General features: G+C 43.1%; 1 protein-coding gene across 1 annotated transcript in view; it reads right to left on the bottom strand.

Moving 5' to 3' along the window:
• The window catches only part of DIAPH3 (diaphanous related formin 3), a 502,197-nt gene that overhangs the window by 396,170 nt on the left and 92,290 nt on the right, over positions 1-13,737 (bottom strand). The window contains exons 10-15 of the mRNA XM_054013650.1: positions 11,574-11,684; positions 11,074-11,192; positions 10,717-10,833; positions 1,519-1,637; positions 1,340-1,404; positions 357-461 (exon numbers count right to left, since the gene is read on the bottom strand). Of these exons, the coding sequence (XP_053869625.1) occupies positions 357-461; positions 1,340-1,404; positions 1,519-1,637; positions 10,717-10,833; positions 11,074-11,192; positions 11,574-11,684 (636 nt within the window). The remainder of the gene's footprint in view (positions 1-356; positions 462-1,339; positions 1,405-1,518; positions 1,638-10,716; positions 10,834-11,073; positions 11,193-11,573; positions 11,685-13,737) is intronic.

Here is a 13,737-nt window from a genome sequence, read left to right as displayed (position 1 = left end):
AGTGATGAATGCCAAATCTACAAGTAGAAGATTTCTTACTCTTTGTGGTTAATTATTCAGGAAATGTGACAAGAAAAGTAAAACCCAAATGAAATATAAGGAACTAGTTTAATTAGCAGAAGCCTAGGCACAAAACAGGGATCAACTGGGAGTTCACGCAGCTAATTAATGTTATACTACAATTCTTTTTAATAAAGATTTGTGGCAAACAAACAAAAGAAACGGATAGTAAACTATGTTCTGAAAATGGGTTCTTTTCTAAAACCTCACACATTCTATTAATGTCTGAAAAGTATTAAATGAAGTATGCTTGTTTCTAGCAACATTATAGTATGTTCTTTAATATTGTCCTTTACCTGGGATTTAAAAGCCTGTAATTCTGCTTCTAGCGCATTGATTTTTTCATCTTTTTTCTGCAGTAGGGACTGGGTCTCCTGATGGACTATAAATTCTTTTTCAAACTGTAAGGGAAAAAAACAACAAGAGACCATAGCAGATATTATCAACACTGCTATGTTACTTCAGAAAATTATAATATTTCCTTAATCTTTCAACATGAAACCAATAGCTTTCTTTAACAGTTAACTCTTGAATATTTTAATACTCAAGTGAAAAACCATGGCAATTACTAGTGCCAAGGAGAGAGGGAGCACTTAGCAAATTTCATCCAAACATATCGATCAGTTTACCATAGTATCATGTGTGTTTAATGTATGAAATGTGATGCATTAACCCAGCCGATTACAGTAAGAGTTTTGATGTCCAGGCATCAAACTAATACTTTACTTAGATTATACAAGTATTTGATTGAAAGGACTTTTCTACAAGGTAAAAAATGTCTTCAAAGATTGGTTTGGGAATACCATCATACCAAAACTTAAAGTTGTTTATGGGGATACACTATTCAAAAATGTGGTGTAAATGGAGAAGTCTGACTTAAATCTGAGAGTTATGATGTATTGTTTCGATTATAAAATGTGTCCATTTTTTTTCTCAATGTCTCAGTTTATTCTATTGGGTAAAAAGTTTATAACATACAACTCTAGTCATATATAAAAGACTTCAATTTCTCACCATCTAAAGCTAATGTTTGCTGTTTACAATTTAAAATAAAAATCTACCAAGTATTTGTAAATAGGGTCAGAATGTAACTAACTTTGCACGAGATCCCTGCCTTCTACTGCATATGACACACATACAACACATTTTTTCACTAATTAATAAACATGGTTACTGAAAGATTAAAAATATGTTGTGAATTGTCACATTTGCAGTAACCAAATTTATATAGTAATCAAGTAAACCATATTTCTGATTAGATCATTTCAAAATTACTTACTTTCCTGGAAAGTTCTGAAGCTCTTTCTTCAAATTCTTCTATTTTTGCTTTATCTACACAAACATCTAAAACCAAAAGGTATAAGGTTCTTAATTTTATACACCGTTTAAACTCTTTGCTTTTTAAAAAACACACAAACACATTTCTACAAAATAATCATTTCTAAATACTGTTCTCACCTATTAAATGACTGAAATTTACATCTAACTTTTTACGATAGGTGAAATCTGGGTCTGTTCCACTTCGATGTAATACTATCTGGGACACACATTCTTCAATTAATTTGAAATACTGGGGTCTAAAGGAGGAAAGAGAAGGAAAACATTTTACAATGTGTTTACTTGTCAGTACATACTTATATTAGTATCATAAATCAAAGGTATTTCAGAATGAATATATTAGTGGCCAAAGCATTTAGAATGACTTAGCTTCACAGAACTATAGTTTTAAATCCCAACAGGTTAACAGCATTTCACCATTCAAGGACAAATACAGCTAAGCCAGTGGATCTCAAACTTTCTAATGCAGCACGGATCAAATCGAAAACAAATATGATACCATTTAAATAATGCAATATCTCTGACACCTACAGCAACTGGATACGTTCTTCACATATTTTCATGTAAGTAGTTTTAACCTTAAATGCAACTGATTTTTTCCTTTAAAAACGCTCTTCATTTTCTCTCCCCCCACCCATAAGTTCTGTACTTCTTTCCCCCTAACTCTCCTATCACCTAGCCCTCCTCTATCCCTGCTTATATTTTCCAGCCTACTAGCCCCTCCCTTCTTCACATGCACTCTGCAGCTTTTTTTTCCCGTCTCCTGCATGTGCTCTTCTACTGCCTGGTCCTCCTTTCCCTCTACTCGCCTACTATGAATCACAGAGCTGAGGGATGTAAACGTTGGCAGGCAGTGGAACTTGTGCAGAAAAGAGTCTTCCTCTTGGTAGAGTCTGACCAGCAACCTAGAAGACACCTTCTCTTTGTGGCAATGGCATGGATCTCAATAGTCTACTCTCACCTTATTATAGCTAAGTGGATGACCCCATATAACGAAAAAAGCAGCTATAGCTTATTTAAAACTGTTGTACATTTCAAAATTTCCTATCAAATTAAAGTTTAGTTCTTAAATATCAGGATGGAGTATTGTCTAGTCATATCTAGTATTCCTAAAGTGAGTGCAGGCTAGAAACACTGCAATAAAACGGTTACTCACATGTTCTGTAACTGTTTTTTGAGATGTGCTGCACATATCCATTCAATGTTAGGGATGTATGTGCCCAGTGTACTGAAACCAAAGTTCTTCCTATAGTTGTACCCAAACGGGTAGTGCATGCACCCTGAGCCTGCTTGTATTTCCAGCTGAGGGTAAGGACAGAGCCAACCAACCCCACATGAACTACAATGAACTAAACTACCAAGTGAAGGGGAAGGAGAGTTGGTCATGAAATGGACATGTGCAATGTATCTCAAAGAACAACAGTTGCAAAGCAGATAAATAAACCCCCATATCTCTCTTAAAGTGATTACATGTTAGGTGACTGCTAAGCAATTCAGAAGGTAGTCAGGGCTCAGAGTCTATCAGAAAAGGGACGGCAGAACAATCTTTCCAAATCTACCATCATCTCTAGAAGCTTCAGAGATAGCTTAATGTCTGATAAAACATATGTACAGATCACGTTGCTGGTCTGCATCCATCAGAAATTGGGAATGTTTCCCAAGAACACTGACAAAGTTCCTTGAGCTTTGTAGAACGTGGAGAGATCTTTGCAGGAAAAGTGGTCTAAGTAACGTCAAACACTTAGGAGAAAATCTACAAGTTCCATTTTGTTTATGCACTTCACCATCTTGTTTCTAAACAGTTGTGGTTTGTCCATGTTGGTACCCTTCTTCTTGAGACTATTGATGCCTTTTTCCCCCTGAGGCGGGAAAAAAGCAAGGGTAACATGATATGTGATCTGCCCACTAACAGGAGAACATAAAAGACTGCTGCATCTGAGAGAAGGGACTGTCCTTCCTGGTGGCAGCACAGTGCATGTCCTAGTCAAGACTTCGATAGATCTACAGAAGATCACAGAAAAAGATCCAAACTCCTATTCCAGTTACCTGTTCCTGATTGATTCCTGTCTTACCTGTGTTCACAGTCCATGAAATCCATTGTCGTGGGTCCATTCCTCTGAACCTGGTGTAGTATGTCTGTACCTTACCTGTGGTAAACTCCCTTGTCTTGTGGTTTGGGGACCTTGACTTCATGTCAGTTTGTTAAGCCAACCTGTCCCTGCCTACCCTTTATGAACTGTTTTATTGGGGGTCCTATTACTTACTGTTTGATTTATTTAACAAGACTTTAATCTGTTTCATAGTTAAGCCTGTCTGTAGTTTTCTCGCCAATGATAGATGTGAGTTGGGGGAATGAATCTGCTAGGTGGGGCTTTAAGATGTGGAACCTAGGGCACATCCAGTTAACCACTGGCAGGATATAAACAGAGATTATTCTGGGTTAACAACACTGAAACACAAGATGCAATAGATGAAATTTGTGAAGAAACCGCATCCCACTTCATTTTGCCCATAAAAATCACAAACATTTGAGAAGACACACTAAATGGCTTTGTCCTATCTAAGCAGAGAGTACTCTATGCAAATTCAAGGTGTGGAGCATCGCTTCATCTCTGAGTATGTGGCTTGGGAAAGAAGGTTGGTAAGCAAATCACTTAGTAGTAATGAATATCTAAAACAATTTTTGTCAAAAACTTGGGGGTAAGGGCTGAGAGAAAATGCCCTTATAAATAAAACTGCACAGCAGGGCTCTACTACAAGGGCTTGCAGCTCCCCCACACTTCTGTACCAGGTGATGGCCACCAGGACACTTTGTCAGAGAGAAGTAAACGGGCGTATGCAGTCAGCACCTCAAAGGGTGGACCTATCAGAGATGATGAAATTAAAAATCATGTCCCAAGTGCTACAGGGTCCATGACTAGTAAGAAGAATATCTCTAACTATCAAAAACCTCATCATGGACTTCAAAACCATTAGGAAGCTGACACTACAGCCAAGTGAACTCTCAGGGAACTAACTGACAGACCCTGTTCTTTTCAGGAAGAGCAAATGCTCAAAGATGTCTTGGGGCTGGTCTAGACAGCACTGCCATCTGGACTATGGAGATAACATTTTAGAGCACTCTACAAATCCTGTGTTGAGACTGCCCCACATACACCCTGTTTCAAAGTTAGAAGTTCAGAGAATTTTGCATTAGCGGTATCCATAGGGTGGGCTGTGGTGCCCTCTGGAGAGACGCGCTCATGCATCAGTATATCAGGCGCTGCCAGCCCTATACCCTCTCAGTTCCCTCTTGGGCAACTTCCACAGAGGGGCATAATGGATTAGACATGAGCAATACATCTCCAAGAACAACAGTTATGAAAGTTGGTTAACCGTTTTTTCCTCATCGAGTGCTTGCTCATGTTAATTCCATTCTAGATGGCTCACAAGCAGTATCCCTGGAGATGGGCTCGGAGTTCACAGACGTGGACTTATAATACTGCTCTACCGAAACCAGTGTCGTCTTGGGCTTGCTGGGTAAGCGCATAGCGAGACGTGAACGGAAGACCAAGTGGCGGCCCTACAGATACCTGGAATTAGCACATGAGCCAGGAAGGTCGCTACCGAAGCTTGTGCTCCAGTTGAGTGGGCAGTTACAATCACCAACGGAGGCACCTTTCCCTGATCATTGCACAATCAGATGCAGGAGCTGATCCAAGAGGAAATTCTCTGAGTGGACACAAGACAACATTTCATCCTATCCGCCACCACAACGAACAACTGTGTCAACCTACAAAATGGCTTGGTCCTCTCAATGTAGAAGGCTAGCACTCTCCTGACATCCAGGGAGTGTCACCTACGTTCTTCCTCAGACTTATGAGGCTTTGGAAAGAAGACTAGCAAAAACAAGTCCTGGCTTATGTGAAATTGCGAAACTACCTTGGGCAGGAAAACTGGATGCGGCTGCAGCTAGACCTTGTCCTTGAAAAACACCGTATAGGGCGGCTCACAGGTAAGTGCCCTAATCTCTGAGACCCTTCAGGCAGAAGTTATCGCCACCAGGAATGACATATTCCAGGAGAGCAGAAGAAGGGACAGGATGTCAAGGGCTTGAAGGGAGCTCTCCTGAGCCATCCAAGCACAAGGTCACAGAGAGACGGGGTCCCAGACCTGGGGGTAGAGTTGTTCCAGACCTTTCAAGAACCGGACCGTCATGTTATGAGTGAAGACCGACCTGCCCTGGAACACAGGGTGAAAAGCCGATATGGCTGCCAAGTGGACCAAGGAAACGGTGGGGGCGACGGACCTGTCTGGTTTTAAGATTAAGTTAGATAAGTTTATGGAGGGAATGGTTTAATGGTAAAACATAGTAGTCAAGGAAAACCAAGCAATGGTTGGTAAATAGTAAAATGGCTAACAGGGGTCAGGCTGGAGACTCTTGCCTATATGCTCGGGGTCTTACTGATCGCCATATTTGGGGTCGGGAAGGAATTTTCCTCCAGGGCAGATTGGCTGAGCCTCTGGAGGTTTTTCGCCTTCCTCCGCAGCATGGGGCAGGGATCACTAGCAGGAGGGTCTCTGCCGATTGAAGTCACTAAAAACAGGATGGGGGACTTCAACAGCAGAGTCCAGGGAAGGGGTAGGGACGGTTTTATGGCCTGCAGCATGCAGGGGGTCAGACCAGATGATCATAATGGTCCCTTCTGACCTTAAAGTCTATGAGTCTATGAGTCTTAATTGACGAAAGGGACAAGTCCTGGAGCTTGAGATGCATAAAGTAATCCAGGATTGACTGCAGCGAAGCCTGCTCAGGCCTAACTCCTTGGGCCGAAATCCAGCACATGAATCATTGCCATTTGGCCAAATAGATGGTTCCAGTGGAGGACTTTCTACTACCCAGTAGGACCTTCTGGATGTAGACCAAGCACTCCTGCTCTTCAGCCGTTACCCATGCAGCAACCAAACTGTTAGAGGCAGTGCTGCTAGATACGGGTGCAGGAGCCTGCCATGATTCTGGGACAAGAAATATGGCCAGAGGAGCAGCTGCATCTGGGTCATCACCAACGGGTCCATCAGCGTGTCGAACCAGTGTTGGCAAGGCCAAGCCGGGGCTATCAGGATCTCATTGGCCTTGCCCTGCTTTATCTTCATGAGCACTCTGTGAAGCAATGGCACTGGTGGGAAAGCGTACATGAGAGCCTCCAACCACAGGAGTAAGGTGGTGTCCAACAAGGAGCCCCTGTCGATTCCCCAAAATGAGCAGAACAGGTGACATTTCCTGTTCTGATGAGTTGCAAACAAGTCCATATGGGGAGATTCCCACTTTTGGAAAATCCTGCTGACCACCTTGGGGTGGAGTGAACATGTGTGTCTAGACAAGGCGGCTCTGCTGAGGAGATCTGCGAATACATTCCTGGTTCTGGGAAGATGTGCTGCCATGAGATCAAGGGCATGCTGCACACACAAAAATCCCAGAGCCAGAGGGCTTCCTGGTAGAGAGATGATGACCTGGCTCCACCTTGCTTGTTGATATAAAGCATTGTAGCGATGTTGTCCATCAGGACTTGAACCACTTTGCCTTGTAAGTGGAACCAAAATGACTGACAAGCCAAGCAAACCGCCCTGAGCTGCCTGACATTTATGTGGAGGGAGCAATCAACCCCCGACCAGCGGCCTTGTGTACTGAGCTCACCCAGGTGGACTCCCCAGCCCAGGTCCGAGGCATCAGAAACCAGAGTTAGCAACGGGGGAGAGGGCCGCGAAGGCAACTCCTTGCAACACCGACCCAGAGTTCAACCACCACTCTAGGGACAACAGAATGTGATCTGGCACTTTAACTACCCAATCTAGATTGTGTCTGTCGGGGATGTAGACGGACATCAACCCGCCTGTAGCAGCCGGAGGTGCAGCAAGGCATGACAGCCATGTGGCCTAGCAACATTAGGCAAGTGCGGGCAGTGGTAAAACCAGGATCTAGAGAGGGAATGATGAAGGCCAGTGAAACCATGCACAATTTCAACTTCTTGAGGTACTTGTTGAGTTGCTCTAATTCCAGAATGGGTCTTAGGCCCCCTTTTGCTTTTGGGATCTGGAAATAGTGGGAGTAGAAACTTTCCCCCTCAGTTTCTGAGGGACCTCCTCCACTACCCCCTAGTTGTAGGAGTTTGTCTACTTTCAAGGTAACCTGCAACCAGGCTGAATGATAGGGATGGATATGGTTGAGGAAAAGACAGGGCAGATCCAGGGAGTTGACTGGGGCGTACGCTCAAAATGCACACTTACGTGCCCCATGATGTTTCGCTGGGCCAGATTGTGCAGGTGAATGGGAAGAGGAAAGACAGCGACGACTAAAACTAGTGTTCCTTCTGCGTGTAGACCCCTGCCGAGGCTGCCCAGGCCTTGGCGGTGAGGGTGGCCAGAATTTCTTCCTCGCCGATTGAGGATTATGCAACCCCACTGAGCAGAGGGTGGCCCGAGAGTCCTTCAGACTGTGCAGCCTCACATCCATTGCTCCACAAAGAGTCTCACTCCATCAAACAGGAGATCTTGTATCAAGGACTACATGTCCTGGGACAGGCCTGCGGTCTGCAGCTAGTAAATGCACCTCATGACCATCTCCGAGGTGACTATCCTGGCCATCAAATCAGCCATATCCCAGGCCATCTGGAGGCAACGCAGAGCCACTGCTGTACTCTCCTCAACAAGGGCCCTGAATTCTTGGGCCACCTCCTGCTGCATGGAGTCCTTAAACTTATGGAGGGAGTCCCACAGGTTAAAGTTACATCTCCCCCAACAGAGCCTGGTGGTTCGCATCTCTGAATTGGAGACTGGCCATGGAATAAATATTCTTTCCAAAAAACTGTCCAGTCTCTTGGCCTCCTTGTTTTTGGGGCTGGAACTAGAATGCCCTTGCTGGTCTCTCTCATTGGCCACTGAAACAAACAAACAATGACCCTGGGGATGGGTGAGCATATAAGTATTCAAAACCCTTGGCAGGGACAAAATACTTCTCAGCCCTCTTGGAAGTGGGTGGGATTGAGGACAGGGTTTGCCAGAGGGCTTTGGAAATCTTTAGGATCCACCGGTGCACCGGGAGGGTGACACATGTGGGGGTGGATGCAGAGAGCACATTAAACAAAATTGTCTGATAGCTCCGCCATCTCTTCTGCCTGTAGGCCTAAGTTAGTGGCCACCCTTCAGAGCAGGGCTTGGTGCTCCTTAAAGTCGTCTGGTGGGTTAGTGTGAGAGGACCCCACCACAGCCTCATCTGGAGGGGATGGGGACGACGGAACCACCGAGGGAGGGCCCATGGAGGAAAGGGTTCTCGGGCTGGGCACCTGGCACTCCACCTCAGCTTCTGCTTTGCCTCCTGCACCAAGCCTAGTGCCATCGGTGCTGCTTGATGCTTGTCCGAAGCAGCGACCGACGATTGGTGTGACGGGGCATCGGCATAACTGACATGCCCCAGTCATAACAAGGCCATTGCATTGGCCACTGGTCCAGCAGCCAGGATGGCATCACTGAGGTGGATACAGCCTCAGGAGCTCAGTCATGTCCATGCTATCCTGGCGAGGAGCTGAACTCCCTCTCTCTACCAGAGAAATCCCCCTCCTCCGGTGACCATGGTGGAGCCATCAACGCCTGAGTCTGGTGGCTAACCTTTGCCGTGGGTGAACGATGCCTTGAGTAGGCAGACCGGTGCCGTGTTGGGGAGCATCTAGGCGACAGTGATTGTCGGCGTGAGGATGATCAGTGCCAACCATACGGTGACCGGCACTTCCCTCTGGGAGAGTCTTGACTAGACGGCGGAGACCAGAAGCATTGTGCTGGCAATCTGTGGCTACGAACCGGTGACCTAGGCTGATAAGGAGACCAGGGACGTTGTGCCAAAGAGCTCTGCCTTGGCTCTGGAGACTGGCGGCATTCACTCACCTTCTGGGAGGCTTTCATGGCTGGCTTGCCCTCATAGGAAGCCTTTGTCGGGTCCATTGCCGCATACAGTGCCGGCTGCGCTGGGAGAGTCCTTTGCTCTCTGGGCACCAGGAGCTGGGAAGGCATTGACTTTGCTGTCAATCTCCGTCCCCTACTGCTCCCTGGAGTCGGTGGCGGTTCCCTTACTGGGGTAGAAGGTTCCCTTGGGGACATGTGGCTCTGGCGTGGGCAGGCGGCCTGAACATGGTCCTTTACCCAGTGACCCTTGATCTGTTTTGCTCAGTGTCGGGTCCCACTTTTTAGACTTCTTCTTGGGTACCGGTGAAAGGGATCAGTGCTGGGTAGAGCCCGGTGCCGGGGATGCGCTACGCACCAAGCCTGAAGTGCTGGGGGTTGTGTCCAGTTAGGAGAGCTCTGACGCTGGGCGGAGAGCAGCCATCCATGAGGAGGGGCCCTCAGACAAATGTCACGTTCCTTTTGCGTCCTGGGACGAAGGTCCTTACAGATGCAACACTTTTCCCCCGGGCTCTTCAAACATCTGCCACGTAGGTCACTAACAAGCACAGGCCTATTACAGTCAGCACAGGGCTTAAAACGGTTTACAGTTATAACACAAAGTTCAAAGGGAAAGAACCGCTGACCACTTGTGAGGCAAGGGAGAGAGGTGCTCCGACCAACCACCACGGGCAGTAAGAAGGAACTGAGAGGGTGCCCAGCAGTGCCTAATACACCGACGCATGAGCATGGCACTCCAGAGGGCACCACAGCCGACCCCACAGATATTGCTAAGGTAAAGTCTCCGATAACTGTGCATGTGGGCAGGCACACACCTAGAATGGAATCGACATGAGCAAGTACTCAAAGAAGAATTTTCATTAAAGAAGTATTTGGCAGCCTAAATATAGGGCAACTTAGCCGCTCCCCTATAGTTTCTTTATTCGGGGCCACATTTTTAAAAGACATGAGTTTGTGCATGTCTGAATTGCACACCTGGCACCCCCAGTTCTAGAGCACAAGTAGTCTTAATTTAAGAACATAATTTTATATCTACAAATATTGATGTATGTGCTATAGACTACACAGGCAGCTAATACAGTTCAGATCCCAATACGGACAGGGCCTCAGATTAAAGCACAATAGTGTTCTAATCAAAAAGAAAATAAACTTGTTTAAATAGTTTCTTCTCATTCAGAATTCATTCTCTTCTTTATGCTATCTTATTATGAAGTAATAATGCCATTTGTGCAATACCAATTATTTCCCTAATAGCAACCCAAAATGCAAAACTGATAGACTAACTCAACATAATGTGTCACTTGATTTTATTGAAACTGTATCCCATTATTCAGTTTGGCACAATGAAACAAAACTAAAGAGCTGATATTTACCACAATTTTAACTTACCGTATAAAATAATCATTTCGTATGAGCAAAAGATGCTGGAGAATAGAAAGAAAATATCCTTCGGCATTAGTGTCCTTGACTGTGTTCCACACCATATTGTAAACATCATTTGCTTCAGTAAACAAGTTAAGGAGAAGAAATCAGGATCTCTTATTTGCAATCTAGGATATACTTTTTTTTTTATTTTAAACAAACTACTAAAAAGCAGTATACTGTTCAAACACCCAGTTAAGAAAAACATTTCAGTCAAGTTTTGTGTTACAAAATCTTATATTGCTAACACAAACTGAATTGAATTTTCTGATACTAAAGCATTATTGTTTCTACATGTTAAGTTCCTCACTCCCAAAAGGATATTCTAGTTCCGATCTAATATCTTCCAAACGATGGGAGAACTCAATCATGTCTTCTTCCTTGTGCTCATTGAAGACTTTCAGCTGAATATCTAGAGCATCATTCTTTATATATGTCAATTGCTGCAAAGAAAAGGTAGTAGAAAGGTACACAAAACTAAAAATTGCACATGTAAACAAGCCCTTCAATTCTGAGTAACTTGCACAGGTTTATGTTATTTTATTGTAACATTACAAGAACTCACATTAGTTATTCAATAAAAATGTATCTGCACAACATGCTGTTCTATATTTTCTATCATTAAAATCATAAAATTAGTGCTGATTTAATACATCTAGATAACGTATAGTTTTTTCATTCCTCTTTCAAAACTGTTTTTCATATTTAATCCCTTGAATACTCAAACTTAGTATAATATTCAAGAATGCATTTCATACAACTCCCCCAACTCAGGTAGTCCACTAATTTAAATATTAATGCAAAGAGACTACCAAGCCACTTACTGGCAATATCTCCTTCAATCCAGAGCGCATAAATTCATTTCTGATGTGAAGCCTGAAGTCCAGATCATCCGGAGATGTTACAAGAGCATTGATGAGCTGCATACAAGCTACCTGTAACAGAAAAAGAAAATAGACTCTAGTATTTCTTAGTTTTCGATATATTTTAATGTTAAAAGGGCATTACTGAAATCTGAATACCTACTTTAGCATGTTCCACATTTTACAGTTTTAAATGTAATCTGTCATGTGTAAGTCATTATTAAAGATAAGTAGATTTTGGTAAATTAAAGTAAGCCATAGATGCCAAATAAGAAAGTGAGATATGACATATTTGGCATGTAACCATAAAATCATTAATTTCAATTCTGTTTCTCCCCTGAATGCTGCAATTTTATACAAGAACCTAGATCATTTCACCCATAGTAACAGTATCTTAAGAGAGAGTTTATAGTAAAGTTATACTGAATATTTAAAGTGTTTGGTGAATTAATGCATTAGGGATTTTATCCAAAAAATGCTTTAACAACTTAATGTAAATTGAAAACTGTACATGTGAATATATATTTCAAATGTATGACACAATGAAAATTGGCAATTGGTAAATTTCACATGCAGAAAAAATAAGATACAAGTACATAGCCAATATTCATAATTTCAGATTCAAAGATATGTGTATATAAACAAGATAATCATACTTACCAAATCATAACTTTTCCAGTCACACCTTACATGACATATTTTGTATAAGATTTGTTGCAACTGGCAACAGTGGTAGCAACAATGATACAAATGGTCATCTTTCTTATACACAGCATCACACCCCACTCTACCGATCATCTCTCATTTGCTATGAGAAGTTAACTCTGCCTTTAATCAGCCCAGGATGCCAACCTCCATCACTTGCTTGTCTGAAAATTTAACCAGCACTTGTGCGCTTTCTCCCATGCTGCCCTATTCATGATTAGGAAGAGCTCCTCACAAGTATCACCTACAAAGCCTCCTCATTATCCACCTTCCAAATCCTCCTCAAAACTCTCCTTTGCTGTGCTGCCTACAAAAAGCTTGACAACAGTTAGGGTAAGGTGTGCTAAGATCACTGTTTATCATGCAGACCAATATTGCTTGATTGTTTCCTTATACATCCTTTTTCTATCTGTAGCTACATGTTGTCTCTTGCCTTTCACATAGTTTGTAAGTTCTGCGAAGCAGGGAGTGTCTTCTTGTGTGTTTGTATAGCACAATGGGGTCCTGGTCAATGACTTCTAGGCACCAGGGTACTACAAACAAGCAATAAGAAATTCAGAGCTTGCATCCAGATCTGTTAAACCAAAGATGACCAGTAAGCCATAACTTTGCCACCTTAACTTGAATACTTAAAGGCTAGTGTAATCGTTTGGGGAATATGTCTGTGTCAGATCATAAACTCCATTCGTTTACTATTACTATTATGTAGGTTTCATGTTCACAGAACAATTTCACATTTAGATTTTTTCATAATTTCTCTCATCTGTTCTGTCTCTGATTTCAGTGTAGCAGCCACAATATAGGTTGGTGCAGCGTATGCACTGGGTATTTGAATGGATCCTAATGGAGGTCACTAGGAAGATTTTGGATCACATGCTGTAATTGTAACCTAACCCACAAATCAATAGTAGTTATGCTGTTTGCTGGAATGGCTACCTGTAACTTAACTCTTACAAAAGGATAGGTTGTTTGCCTAGTGTTCAATCCCCAACCTGGAAGACCAGTAGACTGCTTTTCATCTGCTCCCTACCCTTTCATCTGTCAGATTTGGGTCACCCTTCCAGGAGTTTAAACTCCCACTGCCATAGATCTCAGGGTCATTGAAACACACGAGTTTTCTAACAGTCCCGGAGCAGGAGTAGAAGTTATGGATAAACAAGTTTCCATTTGTTGTTTTGCAAAACAGCCTCCTAAATAAAACAAGTTTGTTGAAAATGAGTAATTACTGACTCCAAAACGGTTTCTTTAGAATGTAAATAACAGAACAACAAAAGAATGATTATCACAGACATGCCCATACACAACCCAAAGCAAGGGAATGAGTTGCTAAGCAAAGCACCGTTCTTGGATTGTGGTGGGTGCTTAATATTATACACAACTGCATACTGTGTGTGGTTGGGGGAGAGCATGGGGCAGTTAT

The sequence above is a fragment of the Malaclemys terrapin genome, chromosome 1, assembly GCF_027887155.1.
Source record: "Malaclemys terrapin pileata isolate rMalTer1 chromosome 1, rMalTer1.hap1, whole genome shotgun sequence".
NCBI lineage: Eukaryota > Metazoa > Chordata > Testudines > Emydidae > Malaclemys > Malaclemys terrapin.
The sequence above is the reverse complement of the archived record's forward strand: the minus strand, read 5'-3'. Positions and strand labels throughout refer to the sequence as shown.